At 42.7% G+C, this 22,118-nt stretch overlaps 2 protein-coding genes across 5 annotated transcripts in view; one reads left to right on the top strand and one right to left on the bottom strand.

Moving 5' to 3' along the window:
• The window catches only part of UQCC1 (ubiquinol-cytochrome c reductase complex assembly factor 1), a 40,664-nt gene extending 37,781 nt beyond the window's left edge, over nt 1-2,883 (bottom strand). The window contains exons 1-2 of one of the 3 annotated variants that reach the window (XM_083444137.1): nt 2,619-2,883; nt 651-755 (exon numbers count right to left, since the gene is read on the bottom strand). In XM_083444137.1, coding sequence (XP_083300263.1) covers nt 651-755; nt 2,619-2,642 — 129 coding nt within the window. In that variant the 5' untranslated portion in view covers nt 2,643-2,883. Of the gene's footprint in view, nt 1-650; nt 756-2,305; nt 2,354-2,618 lie in introns of those variants that run through there. The other 2 variants (XM_083444138.1, XM_083444136.1) reach the window with 2 other exon arrangements.
• CEP250 (centrosomal protein 250) overlaps nt 1-22,118 on the top strand; it is a 132,578-nt gene that overhangs the window by 62,049 nt on the left and 48,411 nt on the right. The window lies entirely within an intron of this gene.

Raw genomic sequence — 22,118 nt, 5'->3', positions numbered from 1 at the left:
CATTTTAAATATTGATAACTGTCCCATATCCTTGAGGCACTCATAGGCTAAAGCAAATGATGAGCAGCCACACAGCTTTCCTTTAGACTGTCTTTCTGACACAAGGCTGATACCATTTCCAGTTAGTGCACCCATAAAACCACTGAGGAGAGCTGTAAGCCTAAAGAATTACACTCAATATTTCATCTGTTTTGCGAGGAATAATGTTCCATATTGTATATATCATGCTGGGCCTCGAGAAAGGGTAAATACTAGCATGGCAAGTCACACCTGGCTCAAACTATTCAGTTCCCTGAAATAAGAGTAAATACAAGCCATGGAAAGTTAATATTGGAATGTTAGAGAGTAGACTTGCTGGATCAGCTCTCAGACCTATCTAGCCCAGCATTCTGTTCCCACAGTGGCCAACCAAATACCTGTGGGAAGCTCACAAGCAGGACATGAGGGGATGAACACTCTCACACTCATGTTCTCCAGAAGTTTTATTAAGAGGCAGCAATATATAGCCATTATGAAATACTAACCCTTGAAGCACTACAGATTTGCAAAGCATTTCTCTTAGGCCTCTGAAAACAACTGAACAGTTATTAATTCCATGATAAGCTCTAGCAAAGTTCTCATTCTTGTAATTAAAAAAAAAAAAATCGTACCTGGAGAGTGCCATGGAGCATCCTGCCCCATTGTTGCTGAGCTAATGTCGTTTGTATCAATCCACTGCATAATGCAATCCATTGTGGTACTCCAGCTCGATGAGTCTATAAAATAATAGCCACTAATCAGCAATGATTATTTTGACCAGCATTATCAAACACCCACCTTCCTATAACCCCATGTTTGAATAATACTTTAAAAACACAGGTGCTGCTCATCTGAAGATTCTATATCTCCTCAGCACGATTCAGTATGAACAATTATAGTTCAAAGTAACATACTGCTAGAAGTTCAAATATGTAATGGGCATGCAGAAGTATCTGCTCAGGCAAGCTGATACATTCTCTACTAAGAACTATGAAGTCTTAACTAAAATCACAAAGATATGAAGAAAAACTAAAGGTTCCCAGTGTAAAAGGACCCACAATCATTCTACATGACTGATACAAGCAAAAGTGAGGAAATTATAACTGGCTCCATGTGTCTAAATTATTTCCTGCCTCAAGACATTGTGTCTCTTACCACACCTTGCTCACTGCTATTCTCTTACATAATGATTATATCCTAGATTATATAATCAGGGTAACATGGCTTAACTTCTAAAAGATCCTGCCTGGTCAAAGAAGATTGGAAAAATCAACCCACATGTCCCTTCCAGTTCCAGCCCTTTTGCTGACTACATAGCCCATAAGAAGAATGTTATAACAGACAATGAGACTTAAAGGGCTGCTGCTAGTAACCAAGCAGAAAAGCCAAAAAGAGGTTTAGCTTCCTGTTCTTTAGGTTTAAGCCAGGAGTGGGGAGCCTTGGCCATAAATATGACTCTCCCTAGACTCACACCTCACCAGCCCTGTTTCATACCCCAAATGTCTTTGCTTGGCTGGAATGTGTATTTGAACTCTGATAATGCTTCTTGCTTCCCTGAATGGAGGGGTGTGTGTGTGTTTACAAATATAAACTTTCTATGTGTTGCTTTCCCCACATTTGCCTCTGGCCCTTTCCATCACTGGCACACAGCTCCCAGAAGGTGGCCCAGAAGGATATACAGCTCTCCAGCTGACACGTATGCCCCATTTCTGATTTAAGCCATACAGACACAGAGAACCAGGCATGAAATGGTGCAGTGAAAACAGAGCTGAAAAATGTGGCGCTTAAGTCAAGACCATCTCTGCAAAGAGCTTTGACTCAGAGCCCACCTCCATTGCCATTACAAATATTTAAAAAATAGCACTACTGTACTACTAATTATGACAGAGCATGAGCCAGACTATTAAATTAAGAGCTGAAGATCCTGGTTATACAACCAGAGCTTCTGCCTCAGCCGCTGAAGTTACTTTACAAGCATTGTAATGGTTAGTGTTGTACTAGGATCTGGGAGACCAGGGTTCAAATTCCCCGCTGAGCCATGAAGCTCACGGGGTGATCTTGGGCCAGTCACAATCTCTCAGCCTAACCTACCTCACAGGGTTGTTGTGGGGATTAACTGAGGGGGGGGGCTATGTGTGCCACCTTGAGCTCTCTGCAGAAAAAGGTGGGATATAAATGCAACTAATAATTTTATGCCTAATTCTGTGAAGGCCTGTGATGCTTCTACGACGGGTCCCAACAGAAGTAGCTACGGCGCTTTCGTCCTTCCCACGGCAACGTCTGTCACCTCGCCGAAGCCTCCAAGGGCAAAGCCTTCCATGGGCAGCAGGAACCCTCGCTCCCGATTTCCTCAGCCTTCCCACCGCCAACCGGGTCGCAGCTTGTGGGGCTGCCCACCGACAGCCCCCTGCGGACCCTTCTCCCCCCCAACACACGCCCACCCCGCGCCCCTTGGCAGGTTCAAGCCCACGGCGCCGGAGAGGCTGCCCGAAGCCGGCCTCCCCAGCCCTGTCCCTCGGGCCCTTGCAGGCCGAGAGAGCGGTGCCGGCACGCCGAGCTCACGAAGGCAGCGCGCAAAGGCAGTCGCCAACCTCACTCACCACAACCCTCACCAGCGCCGCCATAATCCTTCAAGGACGAGCTTCCGCTTCCGCCAAACTTCAAAGTGCTTCCGCTCCTTCATCCGATGCCGGCGCCGCCACCTCCGAAAGGGCCTCATCCAAGTCCCCCCGGGATGCTCTTGCGGAGCGTGTCTGGCCGGGGGCGGCGGGGCATGCGCCTGAAGAAGCTCCTTCGTAGCCATGATGGTAGTTTTGCGCCAGGGGCGTAATAACGGAGCTCTATTTGCGGGAGCTGCTATAGGGGTGACCTGTGCCTGTGGGGCAGCTCGCAGCTCGTATTTATTATGGGGAAGCCAGGAGACTTTCCGTAGGGGGTGAGGGGCTGGCTGTTGGGAAACGCCGTGAAGGTTTCTTTTAATTTTATCCTCCTCGAAATCTGTTCCCCGTAAAGCCTCGGAAACTTGGTGTATTTTTAATGGTGAGGAAGGTGCTTTCTAGCAGTGCCGGATTTACGTATAAATCCGTATAAGCTACGTAGGGCCCCACTCTTTTGGGGGCCCCCAAAAAAGTTATAAAGGAAAAAAACAACTGGATGTACATTTCCAAAATATAAGATAAAAAACAAATAAAACAAAACAAAATTAAGATTATGAGTCTGTAAATTGTGTTTCTAAAGGAACTTTTGTTATTGCCAAATGCCAATGTGTTTGCATTATTAAGTTTGTTATGAATAAAAAATCATTTTAAGTTAGAGCTTAATAATTATTTCACTATTAATGTACTTCTTCTTAATTGTATTTCAGTTCAACAATTACTTTGATAAAATACATATTTTGTTATGTGCAAATGGCTTTAGATACCTATTCGGTACATAAATTACCATATAGCATATATTCAACGCAAAAGACAGTGACAATTTGTTGTTGACAAAGGACAGCTAGACATATAAAGGGCCCCATTACCTTCAGTAGCTTAGGGCCTCATCAAACCTAAATCCGGCCCTGCTTTCAAGAATGCGCAGAGTGTGATTTTCTCCCACCAGTTAGTAGCCACAACCAGCTCCCCCAACACACATACCAAGGATGAGGTGGCAGGACCTAATTCTGGCCACGTTGTTCTCTGTTCTCTTCTCACCCTCTTCTTGTGCACTTAACCAGTGCCATAACTAGCCATAACTGCACCTGGTGCAAACCATACATTTGGTGTGACACCCATGTCAACTGCTGCGAATGTATGTTTAGATTAGAACCACAGATTTATAATTACATAAGAAAAGCTTAAAAAATCAGTGGCAGCTGGTAAGATTTTGTCTAGGCAGGGCTGTGATTTTTAACCTTGTGGCTTTTTCACAGTAAGACTAATATAGCACTCATTTTGGAAAGTGTACCATTTCACATGTATACTGTCTCACTAAAAAAACAACCTCCATCAATTATTCTCTGCACTTTTATGGACAGGGGAAGAGGTTCTGTATAAGAGAGCAACAGCATTTCCTCCATGCTGCATTCAATATATTTTGAACTTTGCTCTGAGAGGCATGTTGGAAGCAGATACACTTTTTCTGGAAATACGACAACAATAATTTATTTATTAAACCTTGTGCATCTGACTTTGTTGCCCCAGCCATTCTGGGAGGCTTCCAATAAAAATACAAGGGGAAAACCAACATAAAACATTAAAAGCTTCCTAAAACAGGGTTGCCTTCAGATGTCTATGAAAAATTTTACAGTTGTTTAACTCTTTGACATCTGCAATCAAGCAGTCTTTCCTTACTAAACAGCTGCTGCTGCTGCAGTAGCTTTTAATGAGTGAATGCAGGGAAATGGTTAATACAGAGCTTGTTGCTACATAAGCCACCAACCATTTCTCCTCCAATCAAATTCAGAAAAATATATACAAAATTGATAGATATAGAGACACACAGTGTCCACTGTTCTCTCTCTCTCTTATCCCCCACCCCACCTCTAGAAAGGGCTACAAAACAAATACTATATAAGTATTTGGAAACACACTCTGTTGCTTTTCTGGTTTACCAGAACATGCTAAAAAGTATGAGGAGCTCTGGCCTTCAGGGAAAGATTGGAACCTATAATGTTTGGAGGGGAGATGTTAACATGTAGTAAACATGTGCTCTGAAGCTGTGAATGACCAGTGATTCTTTTCATATATGTGACTCCCACATAATACAGTACATGAATCATGCAGTGAACAAGTGTAGATTCATATTTGGCATAATGTTCTTCTGAATGATGGCATTATTAATGATCATAACTTTCAACTCTGAATGCCAAAGATGCAGGATGCTATCAGTCAGATGCCCAGGCCTTGTAAGTTTCCTTAAGGCTACTTCTGCAAGTTCTGCCTCTGAAAGGAGCTGTGAGGAGCCATTCATTGTGTCAGTCTTGGCCTTCTGTGGTAAAAGGCCCATTAGTGAAAGAGGAGTTGGCAAGAATGGAGTCATGATGAATGTGGAACAGTAGGAGGGAAAGACTTTCTTTAGCCATAAAATATTTGTGTTGTGAACAAGCTCCATTCTTAAACTGTTTATGCTTCTTAAGTTCTATACTCCAAAAAGCTAGACCATTTCCGGCAGTGTATTGGCAAGTTCCCAGATAGGCACACTGCCAAATCATATTGGCAGATGCTTTTCCCTGGCCTATTTTAAAATAATTTCCAATGAAAGGGATTCCATAATCACCACTATTAACTTATTCCACTCTCTAACAATTTTCATATTTACAATTCTTTTTGTAATATTTAAGCTGAAAATGTTCTTGTAACTCAAAAACCATAGCTTCCTCCCTTACCTTCAGTAGCTATGGAGAACAATTGATCTTCATCAACCTTATAGCAGCTGTTTAGATATGTATTTGACATGGTACCAGCTAGCTATTGAGACACTCCATTTACAGTAGGAAATCAGTCTTTGCCAGTTTGGTACCCTCCAGATGTTTTGAATTACAACTCCCTTCAGCCCATTATCATAGCTATGATGGCTGAGGGCAGTGCTTATTTTCTGAGGGGACGCAGGGGTACACATACCCCTAAACATTTTGTGAATCTAAGTTTGGCCTCATTGAGAAGCACTATTTCAATATGAGTAGGAAAATGAGAATACTCCTAAACATTTAAAAACAACAACAAATCACTGGCTGAGGGTGACAGGATTGGTAGCAGAAGACATCTGGAGAATACCAGTTGGCAAATGCTGTGCTAATTAAAGGGCTGGTATGGCAATATAAGGTTTGAGAACTAGATCATGTATTGAAATCTAAGTATTGAATTCCCTCTCTCCTAATTTTGTGGTGCCTCTCAAGGAGGTGTTGACTTGTGACAACAGGGGGTATAAATAACATTATACAATAGTTTTTGTCACTGAGAGCAAAATTCATTGAAGTTTATTAGCACATTTTTGTGTCTGGGTAACTTGTCACCTATGGTGACATTTCTCTTTGTAACATCTAATTCCATCTGTCATTGACTGGTTGGATGCAGAGGAACGGTGGGAGGAACCAACTGGGAAATCCCCAAGGGAGTAAGACTCAGGGCCCGGGGATTGGTAGTGGGACAACGATGAGTGATCATAGTAAGAAGACTGGGAAGAAGACTGTCAGAAGCTGAAGGGGTAACAGGGCTTAGTGAGTTGGGAGAGTCTGTGTCAGAGAGAAGTCCAGAATCAGAGGAAGTGGCTGTGTAAGTTGGAGGAGGGAAGCTAAGAGGCAGAGATGAGTCAGGCTGGTGAAGACTCCCAGGTTGTTTCCCTCTTCTGCTGCGACAAGCTTCCCTCTCCTCCATCTCCCACAACTTGAAGAGGTCTGAAACTGGCAGAGCTATGGCAGGCTGCACGTAGGCATGGTGTCCGATTGCTTGGGGAAAGCTCTGGAGAGGGGGAGACGTAGACAGCTGTGGGGAGGCGAGGACTTTCAGTCTCAGCAGCTGATTCATGGGATAAGACACTCAGCTAAGTCTGAGTCTTTTTTCCCCCCCTTGTAATAAAGTAAACTCCAACTTCAAACAGTGTGATTTACTGCTGGTTCTCTCTTTGACAGCACCACAACCCTGTTTCCATTTGCTCCTCACCTGAGCACAAGATGGCCATTTTGTTTCAAATACATTCCCCCCCTCCCCATATTAGCATGCCTGTTTCCACCAGCTGGCAATGTTGAAGACATGTTCGGTTCTCAACAACCTGTTTAGGGGGAGCTGTATTCTCAAGATACTTAAACAACAACAACAACAACAACAACACAAGGGTCTTCAACAATACCTCTTTATCATTTGGGTGCAAGCCTAACCCAGATAAATGCAACTTAGCCTATTTTGGTATTAAGTAACATATTTTTAAATGAAAATTCACACATGCACATATAAAAAGACAGCACAAACCTTCATTTTACCCATTAGGAAACATGATAATTAGTAGGTCTTGTAACATTTGCTCTTGCACACTTCCTGAAAATTATCTATCTGTGTGTATGCCCAGAACAGAAAAGGGTTGTGGAAAGGGAAAGGAGCAACTGAAGGGAGTGACAAGCTTCTGAATAAGATCAGCATAGCAATGAAGATTCATGACTTGAAAAAAAATTGTGTTTGGAGCTAATGTGCAGACAGACAGACACTAAAATCAAATCTAAATGATGCATTTGAAAGCACCTTTAATGCATGTTGCAATATGTTTGTGTGTATGCGTCTTGCATTCCTTAAAATTAGGTTTATGTTTTGGTTATGTATACTGCTCTGGTGTTGCAGTACATAAATTGTGGCCTATTAATACTTTTATAAATGAAATAAATAAATAAAACGCCCAACTCAGGTACACTCCACCTGGAAGCTCTCTTCTGCAAGACAAAAGCAGGTACAGTGGTACCTCGGGTTACATACGCTTCAGGTTACAGACTCCGCGAACCCAGAAATATTACCTCAGGTTAAGAACTTTGCTTCAGGATGAGAACAGAAATCGTGCTCCGGCGGCGCGGTGGCAGCAGGAGGCCCCATTAGCTAAAGTGATGCTTCAGGTTAAGAACAGTTTCAAATTAAGAATGGACCTCCGGAATGAATTAAGTACTTAACTCGAGGTACCACTGTATAGCCCAGCTTTGATTTTAAACAAATCAACTGCTCCTGGCACTTCAAATGCAAGAATAAACATTGATACCATCTTAATAAACATGACCCCCAGATGTTAAGCAAATGCATAGAAATAGCTGTACAAAGATTAATCTGGAATTGAGGTGAAGTTTAAGCTCTAATATTCATTAACACTGAGGTCTTTCCAGACTTGTCCCCTCCAGAGAAACATATGTTTGGCATTTAGAAATAAAAGTGTTTTAAAAAAATATTGAGGATTGCCATATGCTAGATGGAACACATCCGAACTTGAAGATGTGGTTACCATAGAAGGCTAGAATCCATTATCCAATTTGACTTGGGCATTAGAGTAGTCTACCTCTATTGCCAATGTAACAACCCCTCTGTCCCAAGCGCCTGTATGAAATTGTAAAAGACTGAGAATGTTCTGTTGTGAACATTCCATGACATTTCATCAGCTCAATCACTGCCAGAGGTTTCACCACCACAAAATTCTTTAGGGTATTACAATATAAAATTCTTGAAACCAACAAATTTAACACAGTTAGTGGAATTAATGTATTTGACACCAAAAGCAGTTTAATAATTACCGTGTTTTTCGCTCCATAAGACACACTTTTTTCCTCCTAAAATGTAAGGGGGAATGTCTGTGCGTCTTATGGAGGAAATACGTGGTTCCTGGAGCCGAATTGCCCAGTGGCAAAAAGCAGATCGTGCTTTTTTTTTTTAGAAAGAGGGAAGGTGGTGGTGAAACAAAGCCGCTGAGTAGCTGATCGGCAAGCAACCGGGAGGGGAGATGAGGGACTCAAGCGATAAAGGAGGCTGCATGGGAGGTGGGAGGTAAAGACAGCGAACTTGCAAGGAGAGCAGACAGGAAGATTAAAGCAATGAGGAGAGAAATTAGAAGAAAAGGAGGAGCAAAAAACTGCTCCAGCTAAGGAAAAGACACTAAGGCAAACAAGAGGGAAGGGGGTGTTGAAACGAAGCCACCAAGCAGCTGATCGGCAAGGGATCGGGAGGGAGATAAGGGACTCTAGAGATAAAGGAGGCTGCCTGGGAGGGGGGAGGTAAAAGCACATGGATCCTCAGGATTTTTGCATTGGGTCACCCCAAATTCACCATCAGATCACATAGCATTTCCATGGCTACAGCCTGCACCAAAAAAATCACGCATCCACTGTTTCGTGGGGCAAAAACATGGTTACAAAGCACAGATCCACATGGATTCTCAGGATTTTTGCACTGGGCTACCCGAAACTCACCATCAAATCACATATCATGTCTGTGGCCACAGCATGAACCACAAAAATCATACATCCACTGTTTCGTTCAGAATATTTTTTTTATCGTTTTCCTCCTCTAAAAACTAGGTGTGTCTTATGGTCAGGTGCTCTTATGGAGCGAAAAATACGGTAGTAATGCTTCTGGAACCTCCATTTTCACTTGTGGTCTGCACTTCCTTGAGGACAAGTACATATCAAGGAAGTTGCGGAGTGTTTTTCAGGACTGAGCTAATTTAATTGAGGTTTGTTTTGTTTTTATTTGCTGTAATGCTTTCCACTATGTAGCTGTGCCTTGTCTCATGTTCTGTGATCTCAGGTCTTGCTCAGTAGATTCCCCACAAATTAGTCATTGATCATTCAGTTGCTACTCTGGACTAGACTCTGTACTTTCTGCCAGTTCCAATCTGCTTTTATCCTGTTGGGACTTTTCTTTCACAGTTCTGAAGCCAAAATCAACCGCAGCACAAGTTTCTTGACTTCCGTACTGCTTGTTGTCACCATCCGTTTTCTATCAATCATGCCAAGATTTTTCCTTCCCTTTTCCAGCCCATGGATTCAGGGTAAAAACAAAATAGGTTGGCATTTTTGTTTATGTTTTTCATGCCAAAGTTTATCCTCCCTTTGCCTCATGGCCAAGGGTGTATGCGGTTAAAATTAAAGAAGATTCCTCACAAGTCCTCTAATTTGTAATTTGCTTACCTTCAATAAGAAAATAATTTGGACCTTTCAGGTATCAGGAAAACCTTGGGGGTTGGGAATCAATAGGTGACAAAAACTAGACCTATCAAACACAGAAGGCAAGGTTTTGCAATCGTATTGGTGCTTGGAACGGTTAGTGTTCTTCCAGATTGAAGCTGCAGTGGATGATAGTACAAAAATGGCGGAGCAAGCAAAGCAAGTGGAAAGAATAGCTTGGAGGGAAGAGTGGCTGTCATTCCCCCCCCCCCCTTCCTTTGTTGTTGCAAAAGTGGGATGGTGACATTTAGGGTATGGTGCCAATTAGCACAAAATACGGCAGCCAGACTTGTCTGGTACTCTTAGGCTGGAGCATTGAACTGATTTTACATCAACTTCATCAGCTTCCCATTTGCTTCTAGGTCCAATTCAATGTTCTAGTTCCATCCTTTAGTGTGGAATGGCAAAGAACAGGGTGGTCCAATGTGTGGGCCGCAAGGCCTTTTTTGGCAGCCCTCGGTAATCTTAAAATACATTTAGGGCTCTAATCCTGCCTGGAAAGCCATACACACAAGCCCAATCCCCATGTTCCCAAACTATCTCAAGGCAGCAGAGGTTGGCAGGGAAGTTGACAGACAACGACATGAAGCCAAGCTGCCACTGCGTGCCTCCAACATTTCTCCCACACATATCAACTGCAGATTAGTGGGAACAGTGGTACCTCGGCTTAAGTACTTAATTCGTTCCGGAGGTCTGTTCTTAACCTGAAACTGTTCTTAACCTGAAGCACCACTTTAGCTTATGGGGCCTCCTGCTGCTGCTGCACTGCCGGAGCACAATTTCTGTTCTCATCCTGAAGCAAAGTTCTTAACCCGAGGTACTATTTCTGGGTTAGCGGAGTCTGTAACCTGAAGCGTATGTAACCCGAAGCGTATGTAACCCGAGGTACCACTGTATTCAGTATCTTATGATATAGTTATATATTGGAGCATAAAATAACACCCAGGGATAGGATCATAATATCCCCCATGTCATGGCACACTTCCAGATTAAAGTTTGTTCTGGAATTGGTGCTACTCATGCGTGCTTGCATTTCCCCCCAGCATCCACACAACATTGTTGGCAACAAAATACCTGTCTGGTCCCCCCCATTTCCCCATTTAATCTGCATCTCCTGACAATAACTCAACAAATGTCCAGAGCAGGGTCACTGGAGACCAGTGTCCGCAGAACGTTACCCATGGCCAAGCAAACCTGTATTTTGGCAAATGCAAGCTTGTTCTATAGACAAGCCCTGTTCCATATTAGATTGTTTTGATCATATGCATGAATGCATTTGGTGTGAAAAAGAAGGTCAAGAAGGCTGAGGTACCATCTATGAGAAAACATTTTCCAGATTTTGGCTTTCTCTAAGGTAATATGCAAGTGCAATTAAAACAGAACCTGGAAATACAGAGTACAGTAGCCTATTCAAAGCTTGTTGTATGAGCTGAACTCCCTTCATTGATAGTTTTCCAAAACACACAGCTGCAATAATCTTTATCCAGGGGCAGGGAATAAATTAAGTCTGAACACCTCCTCTACATATAGTGTGGTACAGTGTGCAGCCCTGTACGCTGTATAACCTCTTATTGGTAATGGAAAGCTAAAGCAGGCAGGAGTGAAAAACCTGTCTGACCAGCAAAGGTTCTCTTCTTTAAACAGCACACAAATGAGAAGAAAAATCGGACAAAGCAGAGGGCAGCTTAATCACTGTTCTGTTCTGTTGCTGTAACAATGTCTGCTGGAGTCATCAAACCTTCCAGTTGGGCACTGGGCCAAAACATATTCAGAAATTGACAGGGAGGGATGAAATGCCAGGAGCATCCTGCTGGGCAGGTAGTCGCAAACAGAGCCCCCACAGATGATCAGCTAAAGTAAATAAATGCGCCATTCTAACAGGAGTAGCAGGAACCGCTAGCCTTAAAGTTGGGTAAAGTTTTCCATTCGCTTCCTATGATTTTTGCCTCCATCCTTTTATTTTAAAAAGTCCACTCCTGGGACTGAAATCTGAAGACGGATCCTCTCAAAACCATGTAGTGGAGTGTGCATTAGTGACCTCTGCCCTGATACATTTGGTTTCATTATTCCAAGTTGCGGTGTTCAGACAGGGGAGTCTTACAACAGAGAGGAGAGCGTGTTCCAGTAAAACTGAACCAACTATATCCAGATAGTAAAACATTTTACAGTATTTGCTGCCTGTGCTAAGCGAGTGGTCTAAAAAACTTGGTGAGCAGAGCTCATGCATAGCATACGTCTAAAACTAAGAATCGACGACAATATTATGAGTTAATTGCATTTTAATAAGTGATGTCAAGATTGGTTTTGATTTCAAAGCCATATTTATCACTCCTATAATTGAGCTTGAAAAGTTTGCTCTCACAAATACACTGCCTTATTCAATGGCGGTTGGAGTCATCATCACTTCTTTTTAAAAAAGAAAATTATTCGCCTCCCTGTCATTGTATTGAAGTATGACACTCTAGTCAATAAATATGTTTAATTGATTAATTCATACAATATTTAAAACATCTGTGGGGATCCAGATTTTGTATGACACAGCATTCAAAATGCATCACAGTACTGCTGGTAGGATAATTAATGTTTTAGAGGAGTCCCATTGCACCCCACATTTCTTACTGTAGGCTAGTCATAAAGTCATTCTGTGTAAACCTGAGGGCTTGTAACCAAACAGCATGATCTTCAGAATGTGTGTCTGATATATCAAAGGAACATGAAGCTAGCATAGGAACACACAAAGCTGTCTGATTCAGAATCAGACCATTGGCTCATTTAGCTCAGTGTATTTTCTACACTGACAGGCAGCAGCTTTCCAGTGTTTCTGTTAAGTTGTGGGTGAACATATCAGACAACACAGCAATTCTTCAGACAGCTCTTGTTTATTCACAGGCCAGAACAGATCTGAACTGAAGGGTTCAGCCAGCCTGCTTATATAGAGCGCCACTACAACGCAACAGTAACAACTTTCTGTAACTATCCAATCACTGAACGTCACTTTCAATTCCTTATTTGCATATGTGGACCCCAGTGAAAACTATCTACGGTATCCTCCTGCTGGCCCAGGGTGAGAACTTCAGTACATAACAGTTTCAGATAGAAGTCTTTTCCAATCCTACCTGGAGAAGCCAGAACCCGGGGTCATCTGCATGCAAAGGTGCTGCTCTATCACTGAGCTATAGCCAACCCCACTGAAATGTCTATAAAGGTATAAATAACTAGGGACAGCACAAGTGCCATAGCTAGGGGGTGGGGTTAGCTGGGGGGGCTTTTTTGCTCCGGGTGAAGTCTCCAGAGGGGTGACATTGAGGCTCCCAATCTGTGTGTGTACGTAAATGGGGTTTGTGTATGCTAAACTGGGTCTTTGACCAGGATGAAATAAATCCTAGTTTTGCCCCTGGACGGCACAACTATTCAAATAGGGAAGTTGAAAAAGCAAGCAATCCCATTCAGATGTTTACAAGGCATGACAAAGTGGACCCTGCTCACCTTGAAAGTGAGTGCCACACACCCCTTCCTGTATCCCCAAATCTCAGTAACTTACCTTGGGCATAGGAAGGATGCAGGTACTGCCAGGACTCCAGTAAAGCATCTTCTCCCTCACTCAGCAGTCTTTCATACCCTGTCTCTCATTGCTCAGGAGGGGTTCCCAAACCCCAGAGAGGGGTGCATATGGTTGCTGAGTGGGGAAGGTTGCCTGCTGAGTACTTCCTGAGGTAACTTTCCTTTGGATCCAAGGCACTTTTTAAAAACAACTAACAGAAAACTGCACATTTATAATAACAATATCAAGGATAATATGGTCCAGCCGCTACTGCAGATGAGCAGATATTCTCTGCTCAGCATTGGATAAACACATGTTCTTTACACGTTATTTTCTGGAGAGAAAAAGAAAACTGGGTGGAGGGGGTACCCATCGCCCATGATATCATGGGCACTAACATCTAGTACAGTGATACCTCGGGTTACATACACTTCAGGTTACATATGCTTCAGGTTACACACTCTGCTAACCCAGAAATAGTGCTTCAGGTTAAGAACTTTGCTTCAGGATAAGAACAGAAATCGGGCTCCGGCAGTGCAGCGGCAGCGGGAGGCCCCATTAGCTAAAGTGGTGCTTCAGGTTAAGAACAGTTTCAGGTTAAGAACGGACCTCCGGAACGAATTAAGTACTTAACCTGAGGTACCACTGTACTGCAAAACTGGCCTCATAGCTGGGAACTAGTTTAGTGTTTCCTCAGGTACTGCTTAAAGAGTTACAGAAATCTGCAAAGTTGGTTCGTGCCAGGAGCTGTGGTGGGACAGTTTAAAAGAACCACACGAATGGGGATTAAAGCAATGATGGCTCTGTTACACCACATCCAAGTCCCTAAAAACTTGCTGTCCACACAGTCTTATGAATTTTAGTGGCATAAAGCTGTTTCTTTGCTTCTGCACCTTTGCAGTCCCTGAGGATTAGGCGGCCTGTCAACTAATTTGACTGTTCATGCTTGACAATTATTTAACAATTGTTGAAAACCATCGTCATCTGATATGTAACTTTATGTCAAACTTGTAAAAAAAAATACCCCTACACTATGCAACAAAAATAACAATTCCTAAAATAAGATTAACCAAAACCACAGAGTAAAAGTTTTTAACAGCAAAAGAAAAAGAAAAAAATCTTATCAGGCTTGGTTAAGATGTTGTAAAAGCAGTATCTTTTAACACCTTTTATTATACAAGGGCCAAGGGGGTTTTATGTTTCTTAAAAGCAGCTTCAAATAGCCCACATACTGGGTTACTGCATCTTTCATATGGCTGCTGTATAAACAAGCACATTTTATACAGGAAATGACATAACCATGTAAAAGTGTACATGGAGTTTAGGCGCATATTCAAACACTAATGGGAATGCATTGTTTTAAATGGCATACTTTTATGTTTACCTATTCAGCTTAGTGTTCATATTTTAGCCAAATGCAACAAAAATTACCGACACATACCTGTCTCATAGTGTACTGTTTATTTGAAATTTGGACCTTTACAAAGACTCACTAGGGACAGATAATGACCCTAGAAAGTAAATACAAATGAGACATTTTCAGTAAGAGGGAGAGAGAGGAGAGAAACCTGCCATCATAAAGGTGGAAAGCTGAACTTTTAACCTGTATTATTTTACCACTCATGTTTCTTCTCATTTTTACCATTTGGCTAATGTCAATTCCCCAGTGGACAGCAGGGCACTTGGCAATAGCAATAATATGGGACGCCAGTCTTCACACTCTGTATCAGAATCCAACAGCTGATAAGAGAGTAATAGCTGTGGGGTTGTAAGCCTTTGGCGTATTTCGGTATAGCTTTTCATGCTTCTAGATATGGGCTGCACATGCAACATATATAAATGTATATATTGTCATTAAATAGGATATACTTACAGGAGAACGTGCTCATGGCTGCAGCCACATAGCATCATGAAAGCTCATGAAAGTTTGTTCAATGTGGGAACTTGAACTTGGACAAGTGACATGTTGGATCAGACCAGTGGTTCACTGTAGACCAGTGTTGTGTCTTTCGAACTGCCAAACTTCCCCAAGGAAGTTCACAAGAAGGGTGAGTTGTTGATATCCATTTCTTGTTTGCTTCCAAAATCCATTAGATGGAAGTGCTACCACCAATAAATATATTCAGAAAACGTCTCTGGGGGTTTCTTAAGCCATTTGTGCTATTGGCTAACATAATTTGAATTCTATAATGTAGTTTATGTGTTATGAGAAGTACTTTAGGCTGCAGTCCTATAAAGACTTACCTGGGATGAAGTCTCATTAAATTAAATGTGTCTCACAATGGGGGCACGTGTATAGGTTTCTGCTGTTAATTATGTGAAATCAGTTTAATAAGGGGCCCTGACTAATTAAGAGTGAATTATTTCTTTGCTCAGTCTCTTTATACTAGATCTCATTTTATCATTCTTTCTTTTCTGGTTTGCTAGAACAATAAATATTTATTGCTCATAGCCATAGCCATTGCAAAAAAAGAAGAAAATGTGTAAAACATAAACACACACGAGCAATGAGGCTTCCTAGTTCTTATTTAACATACAGAGTTTAGCTAAAATAAATCCTTAACAATACCTTCTTGAAGGTTTCCATTTCTTAGGTTGTTCAAATTCATGAATCACTTTTACAGTCCAATTACACTTTATTGAAAAAAATCCACATAGATTCTCTCCACTGCTCTTGCAAATAATGTAGCTTGGTATGATCTTTCTTTCTTTCTTTCTTTCTTTCTTTCTTTCTTTCTTTCTTTCTTTCTTTTGCTTGCTTTTATATACCACCAACTCATGTACAAGAAAACATAAAACACTATAAAATAGTACAAAACCACCGTTAAAATGCATGGCTAATCAAGAAAATGTAAACCACTGCATTGGCCTATTGGCATAAAGAAAAGTCTTCAATAGATGCCTCAAGGTTAATAGCAAGGATGCCTGACAAATTCCTGCTGGAAGAGGATTCCACAGCATGGGATTGGCACTCAATCTCCAACTTCAAGTTGAGGCCACCGAGGCCTCTGTAACACGCCCCCCAAATTAGAACAAATTGTGGGGCGCAAACAATGAACAGCCCCAAAAGATGCAATGACACTGAATGCCGACTGAGGGAGGGACTGGGTAGAAGGGAGAAAAGAATGGAGTAGCTGGGAAGAAAGGAAGGAAGCAGGGATACATAGATGGCAAAAGTATAGAATGTGTAGAAAATTCCTGCTTCAAACGGAGAAGCTACTATAAAATTTTCTTCACAGTAGAAGACAGAGCTGATCATAAATATCAATGGGAAAATTAAATGTTTCACACTACCTGGGATTAGGCACAAGTATGTCCAGCCCATCTCCACCCCCAGAAAAACAAAACAAAATGGCGACCTACCCCTACCAAAAAAAGTCCACTAAGGACTAGGCATGTTCAGTAGGCATTATATGTTTGCTGACTGTTATGGTGGCTAGGGAGGAAGGGGAATGGAGTGGATGGAACCCTGAACAGAACTACCCAGCACTGCAACACTTTGTTGCATGGACTCACCTGTAAACTTATGATCCCAGTTATCCAATCTTCTTCCCCATCCCATTCCCACCCTCAAACATAGTGGGACTTACTAAAGACAAGGGCATTCCATTAGCACTTTTTAATTTTCTCTCTCTTTTAGGTCCAATATGAACAAATTTCAAGTTTTAATTAGCAGTTCTGAAAAAACTTAGACTTTTTGTAAGCTTAAAAAGATCTAGTAGACAATCCTGAAAGGTGTTTTTTTAAGGTGGTCGGCCTCCATACATTGGCGCTATGTAGCAATGTATGCCACATCGTGCCCTCCCCACCGCCAGTCTTTCTTACTCACTTTTATTTTCTTTTTTTGTAGAACTATTTCCTAATATTTTTGGAAAGTTTTTCTTCTTTGGGTGGGGCCCTCCAGACTCATTTCCTTTTCCATTGATCACTACCATGCATGGGTTGAAAACGAACTCTGCCTGCCAAGTCATCTTTGCTTTGTTTTTTTCTTCATTACATGTGGGAAAGATCAAACTATGTCTTCCTTACTTTGGAGAGGCTCACTATGGCAATAATTGCCTGCCTCATGCTCAATACACACAGGGAAGAGGTTCTTAAAAGGAAGTAAGAAAGAGATATTTCCGCAGGCCAACTAACAGTACGGGCTTAGCAGCAGACACAGAATCCAGGAATCACGATTTCAGGAGTACAGGAGCAGGACAAGAAGTTCAGAACTGGTCAGAAGCAGCGAAGATGTCCCAAGAGTTTCCACATCCTGCCTGTCAAGCTTTTTAAAAACAGAGTGTTACACTCTCACTCATGAATCATAGAATCATAGAGTTGGAAGAGACCACAAGGGCCATCGAGTCCAACCCCCTGCCAAGCAGGAAACACCATCAGAGCACTCCTGACATATGGTTGTCAAGCCTCTGCTTAAAGACCTCCAAAGAAGGAGACTCCACCACACTCCTTGGCAGCAAATTCCACTGTCGAACAGCTCTTACTGTCAGGAAGTTCTTCCTAATGTTTAGGTGGAATCTTCTTTCTTGTAGTTTGGATCCATTGCTCCGTGTCTGCTTCTCTGGAGCAGCAGAAAACAACCGTTCTCCCTCCTCTATGTGACATCCTTTTATATATTTGAACATGGCTATCATATCACCCCTTAACCTCCTCTTCTCCAGGCTAAACATGCCCAGCTCCCTTAGCTGTTCTTCAAAAGGCATCGTTTCCAGGCCTTTCACCATTTTGGTTGCCCTCCTCTGGACAGATTCCAGTTTGTCAGTGTCCTTCTTGAACTGTAGTGCCCAGAACTGGACACAGTACTCCAGGTAAGGTCTGACCAGAGCAGAATACAGTGGCAGATTCGCTTGCTTTGCGGGTTTGCAGATGCACACTCCTCTGGGGAGGGTGGGTCTGCTCAGGTCTGCAGGATTGGTGCTTGGTTCTAGGGGAAAATACTGCACTCTCCTATTCAGGCTCCTGATCAGATACTGCTGCCTCCTGAATTGCCGTCCCCCACAGCTGCCTACAGCCCAGCGCAGCCTCCAGTAAGGCTCTCCACTCAGCCAGGAGAACAGAGTATGGAGCTGGCATCCTTTCCCCCACTTCCAAAGTGGCTGAAGTTGAGTCCCCTTCCCCAATCCTTGCTCTCACCAGTCAGCTCCCCCTACTGGTCGGTTGTTTCTTCCTTCTCCTGCGTTGGGGCCTGTCAACCCAAACATAATCCTGTTATTACTGTGAGGTGTACTACAGGTGTCACAACACTTATGGTTTTCAAAAGCATGAAGCACAACTTCTCAGGAAGGTATGGCCATTTTGCCATTTTATTTATTTGGGCAGTATATTTATTTGGATACGTGTATCCTGCTGTTGAAGTAAAAAGCAACAGTATAGCTACGCTAATTTAGAAACAATAAACAATTAAATTTTAAAAGCCAAAGAATTTCCCCGAAGCTCTCTTTTGATTTCCCCAGATAGGGACTCAGGGCTGTTTAAAGCAAAGGACAAGACTATTCTCCTCCCAGACCATTTACCTCTTATGTTGTGTCTTTTTCAATTGTAAGCCTGATGGAAGGGTCTTCTATTTTTTAGCAATCTGTAAACTTCTCTGGGATCCTTTTTTGGCTTAAGAACAGGGTGATCTTTTAAATATTTATATAATTGGCAACTGAATCTCAACATGGGTCCTGGGACAGCTTCCTCCACTGTACATTGCCATAGCAGGGTAGCTTTGTAGGGGACTTGGGGGGAATGGTGGTGTTGGGGCTGCCTCCAGTGGCTGCCTCCTTCTGCCTAGTAGGGCTAGCACTAGATAGTTCCTGGAGTCCACCTGCAACTACCAATTAGTGCAACACACCCTTTTGTTTCACCCTTTTCCTGAATGTTATCACGCATAAGTTTTCACAGCCAGTTTGTGTTCCAAATTGCTTCATGAGGCTCTTCTCCCAGGTGCTGTAAAGACTTCTGTGGGGCCATGTGATCTTGCTCCCATCCTTTACCTGCTGATGAAATCCAGATGTTCTGTTATATCAAAAAGAAACCCTAGTGGCTTAGACGTGTCCTGTCTAGACATAAAGCAAGCCTTCACCGTTCTCTTTGGGGTTTTAGTGTAGTATTAATGGATTATAGCTAAGGGTACAATAGCTATTTATGAATGGATTGACATGACCACTTTCTCCTGGCTTTGAACAGAACGTTCCATGTGTTTTGTGGAGATACATGTGAAGATCAGTCCTGTGATTGTGAATGGATCAAATGTGCATGTACTACAAACACTTGGGAAGCGTATCTTAAGGAGTAATGCAGCTGAAGTTCTTCAGCAAATTAATTATTGGGCCAGCACTGAACTAGCCTTGGAGGCTTAGACGGTATACTGGCTGGGTGTATTCTGACATGATGAAAGTGCTCAGGTCACTGTGCCATCCAGATGCTTTGGACTACAGCTCTCACCAGACCCAGCCAGTATGGATGCATGGCTGGCTGAGAAGGATGGGAGCTGCAGTCCTAAACAGCTGGAGAGCACCAGGCCGGAAAAGCCTGCTGTCGAGCCATCCATGCATACTCTAGTTTAGTCAAGCATACAATCTCTTCTCTACAGGATAGTACAGGCATACCTTGGACAAATTGTGGGTTTGGTTCCAGACCACCATGATAAAGCAAATATCACAATAAAGTGAGTCACACATTCCCCCCCCCCCCCGTTTCCCAGTGTGCATAAAAGTTATGTTTATGCTATACTATAATCCAGTGGTTTTCAACTGATGCACCACAGCACCCTGGGGTGCCATGAATGATGGTCAGGCTTTTCCCAGGTATCACATAGGACAGCTGCAGAAAGAATATAGTCAGGGGAGCTTGTAAGCCTCTGCTGTAGTCTCATAAGCCAGCACCCGCCACTGGCTACAGGGACAGGAGGGGGGGAAGCCCAGCACCAGCTCTAGCCAGCTCCACTCCCCGGGCCAGAAGAGGGGTGGCAGGGGGCTTCCTTCCCCTGAAAGTGGCCGGGCTGCCTGCAGCTGCACCCACATCCTTGTAAGGAGCAATATCTGTGAAGAGCAATAAAGCAAAGATCAATAAAATGAGGTATGTCTGTATTTTGCTAGTAGTCAGTTGTGCACAGTGCTGATGGGATAGCCTTTGTGGCAGCATTAAGCCTCTCCTCTTCCTCTCTTCAGAAAGTTTTTCAAGCTTTTTATTTTTTAAAAAACCTGATTTTCAAATAGGCACAATACAAGCCTTTGATCAAAAATTGCACAAGGGAAGGGAAGAGAAAATCAGCTTTGTATTCAGAGACAAGTTTGTCTTTTGAGGAACAAGGCAGATGAAGCCTGTATGTCTGTTTGTATGCATCCAGTGTCCCCTACCACTTATTTTGTCACAGCGTGTAAGTAGCAAAAATAAAAATAAACAGGTTTTCACGAACACCATGACTGAAATATTCACCTTTTTGAGGGAAATTAAACCTATGTTCAGTTCTGCACCAAAGACAATTTCTCTACAGTCTCTCAAGAGTAGTCATAAAGTATGGGGAAGAAAGGTGGACTGAGGCTACATTTTTTATTTATATTTTTTATCTCCCAAACTTCTTCTTCAGATACTGACTCAGACAAAGGCCAGAGCTAATGGCTCTGAGTCACTCAATAGCTATTTACTGAAATGAAGGTAACACCCACAAAAATGTAAGTAAATACGAATATATGAAGCTGGCAAACTGTCTTATTCCACCCGATCTAAGGTCCATTTAATCCACTGCTGAATACTCTTGACTGGCAATAACCTTCTATGGTCTTCAGCATAAACCTTTCCAGCAATGTTGCTTGAAATCTTTTAACGCAAAATGCCAGGGGATGCTTAGGTTTTTACTATATGCTATCCATGTCCTCTGTTATTGGGTGATGTCTGCCTCCTCCCTTTAGGGATTGTCTCGATCATCCACACATTATTGAAACCATTGTTCAGTCTGGACATTGGCTGCTGCTATGCAGAGGCATTAGGTTCTCCTAGATTTCATCACATGCTCAGTTCTGCATGCATTAATCATTCTAGACTTCACAAACAGCTTGTTATAAAGTACTAGAGCAGCAAGCGATGAAACATCTGAGAATCAACTGCTACTCTTTTCTCATGCATACTTTGATGTTTTGTTGCTAGAGAAGCAAGGTGAAGCCTCCACAGCAAATTGTCTTGTAGCCACCATAAATTGTTAGAACAGCCCACACTAGTCCTTTGACAGCTGTTAAAACAGTGGTACCTTGGTTTTCAAACTTAATCCGTTCCAGGAGTCCATTCGACTCCTGAAACTGTTCAAATACCAAGGCATGGCTTCTGATTGGCTGCAGGAGCTTCCTGCACTCAATTGGAAGCTGTGGAAGAAGCGTCAGATGTTCGGCTTTCAAAAAACGTTCACAAACTGGAACACTTACTTCCGAGTTTGCAGTGTTTAGGAGCAGATTTGTTTGGGAGCCAAGCTGTTCGGGAACCAAGGTACCACTGTAACTGGTTATTGTCCCCCCCCCCCTTTTCTACCCAGTTGAGTTCAAGTGAAAGAAGCAACTAGACTTCTGGTACTAGTATATCAGATGCACAAACCCTCACTTGCCACTCTTTGCAGTGGGCTGTCTTGTGCTGCTAGCACAGGGTGTGGGAAGGAGCCAATAGGATTCTCAATGTGGCAGCCCACTGGTGGGAGCCAATAACAGATTCTGGCTGGAAGATGGGGGCGTTGTCTGAGGTAGATTGGCAAGAGAACCTTCCTATAGGCCGCTCCAAGGGTATAAATTGTAAGTACCACCATAGCAATTTCCTCACCCACAAACCCTCTAGAGAAGATACAACTGCTGGCAATCAAACATTTGCGCAAAACCATAATTGCTCAGAAACAGAGCCCACCTCAGTCCTAGGTTCTCTTGTTTC

Source organism: Podarcis tiliguerta (assembly GCF_965153285.1).
Source record: "Podarcis tiliguerta genome assembly, chromosome: 6".
Classification (NCBI taxonomy): Eukaryota; Metazoa; Chordata; class Lepidosauria; order Squamata; family Lacertidae; genus Podarcis; species Podarcis tiliguerta.
The sequence above is the reverse complement of the archived record's forward strand: the minus strand, read 5'-3'. Positions and strand labels throughout refer to the sequence as shown.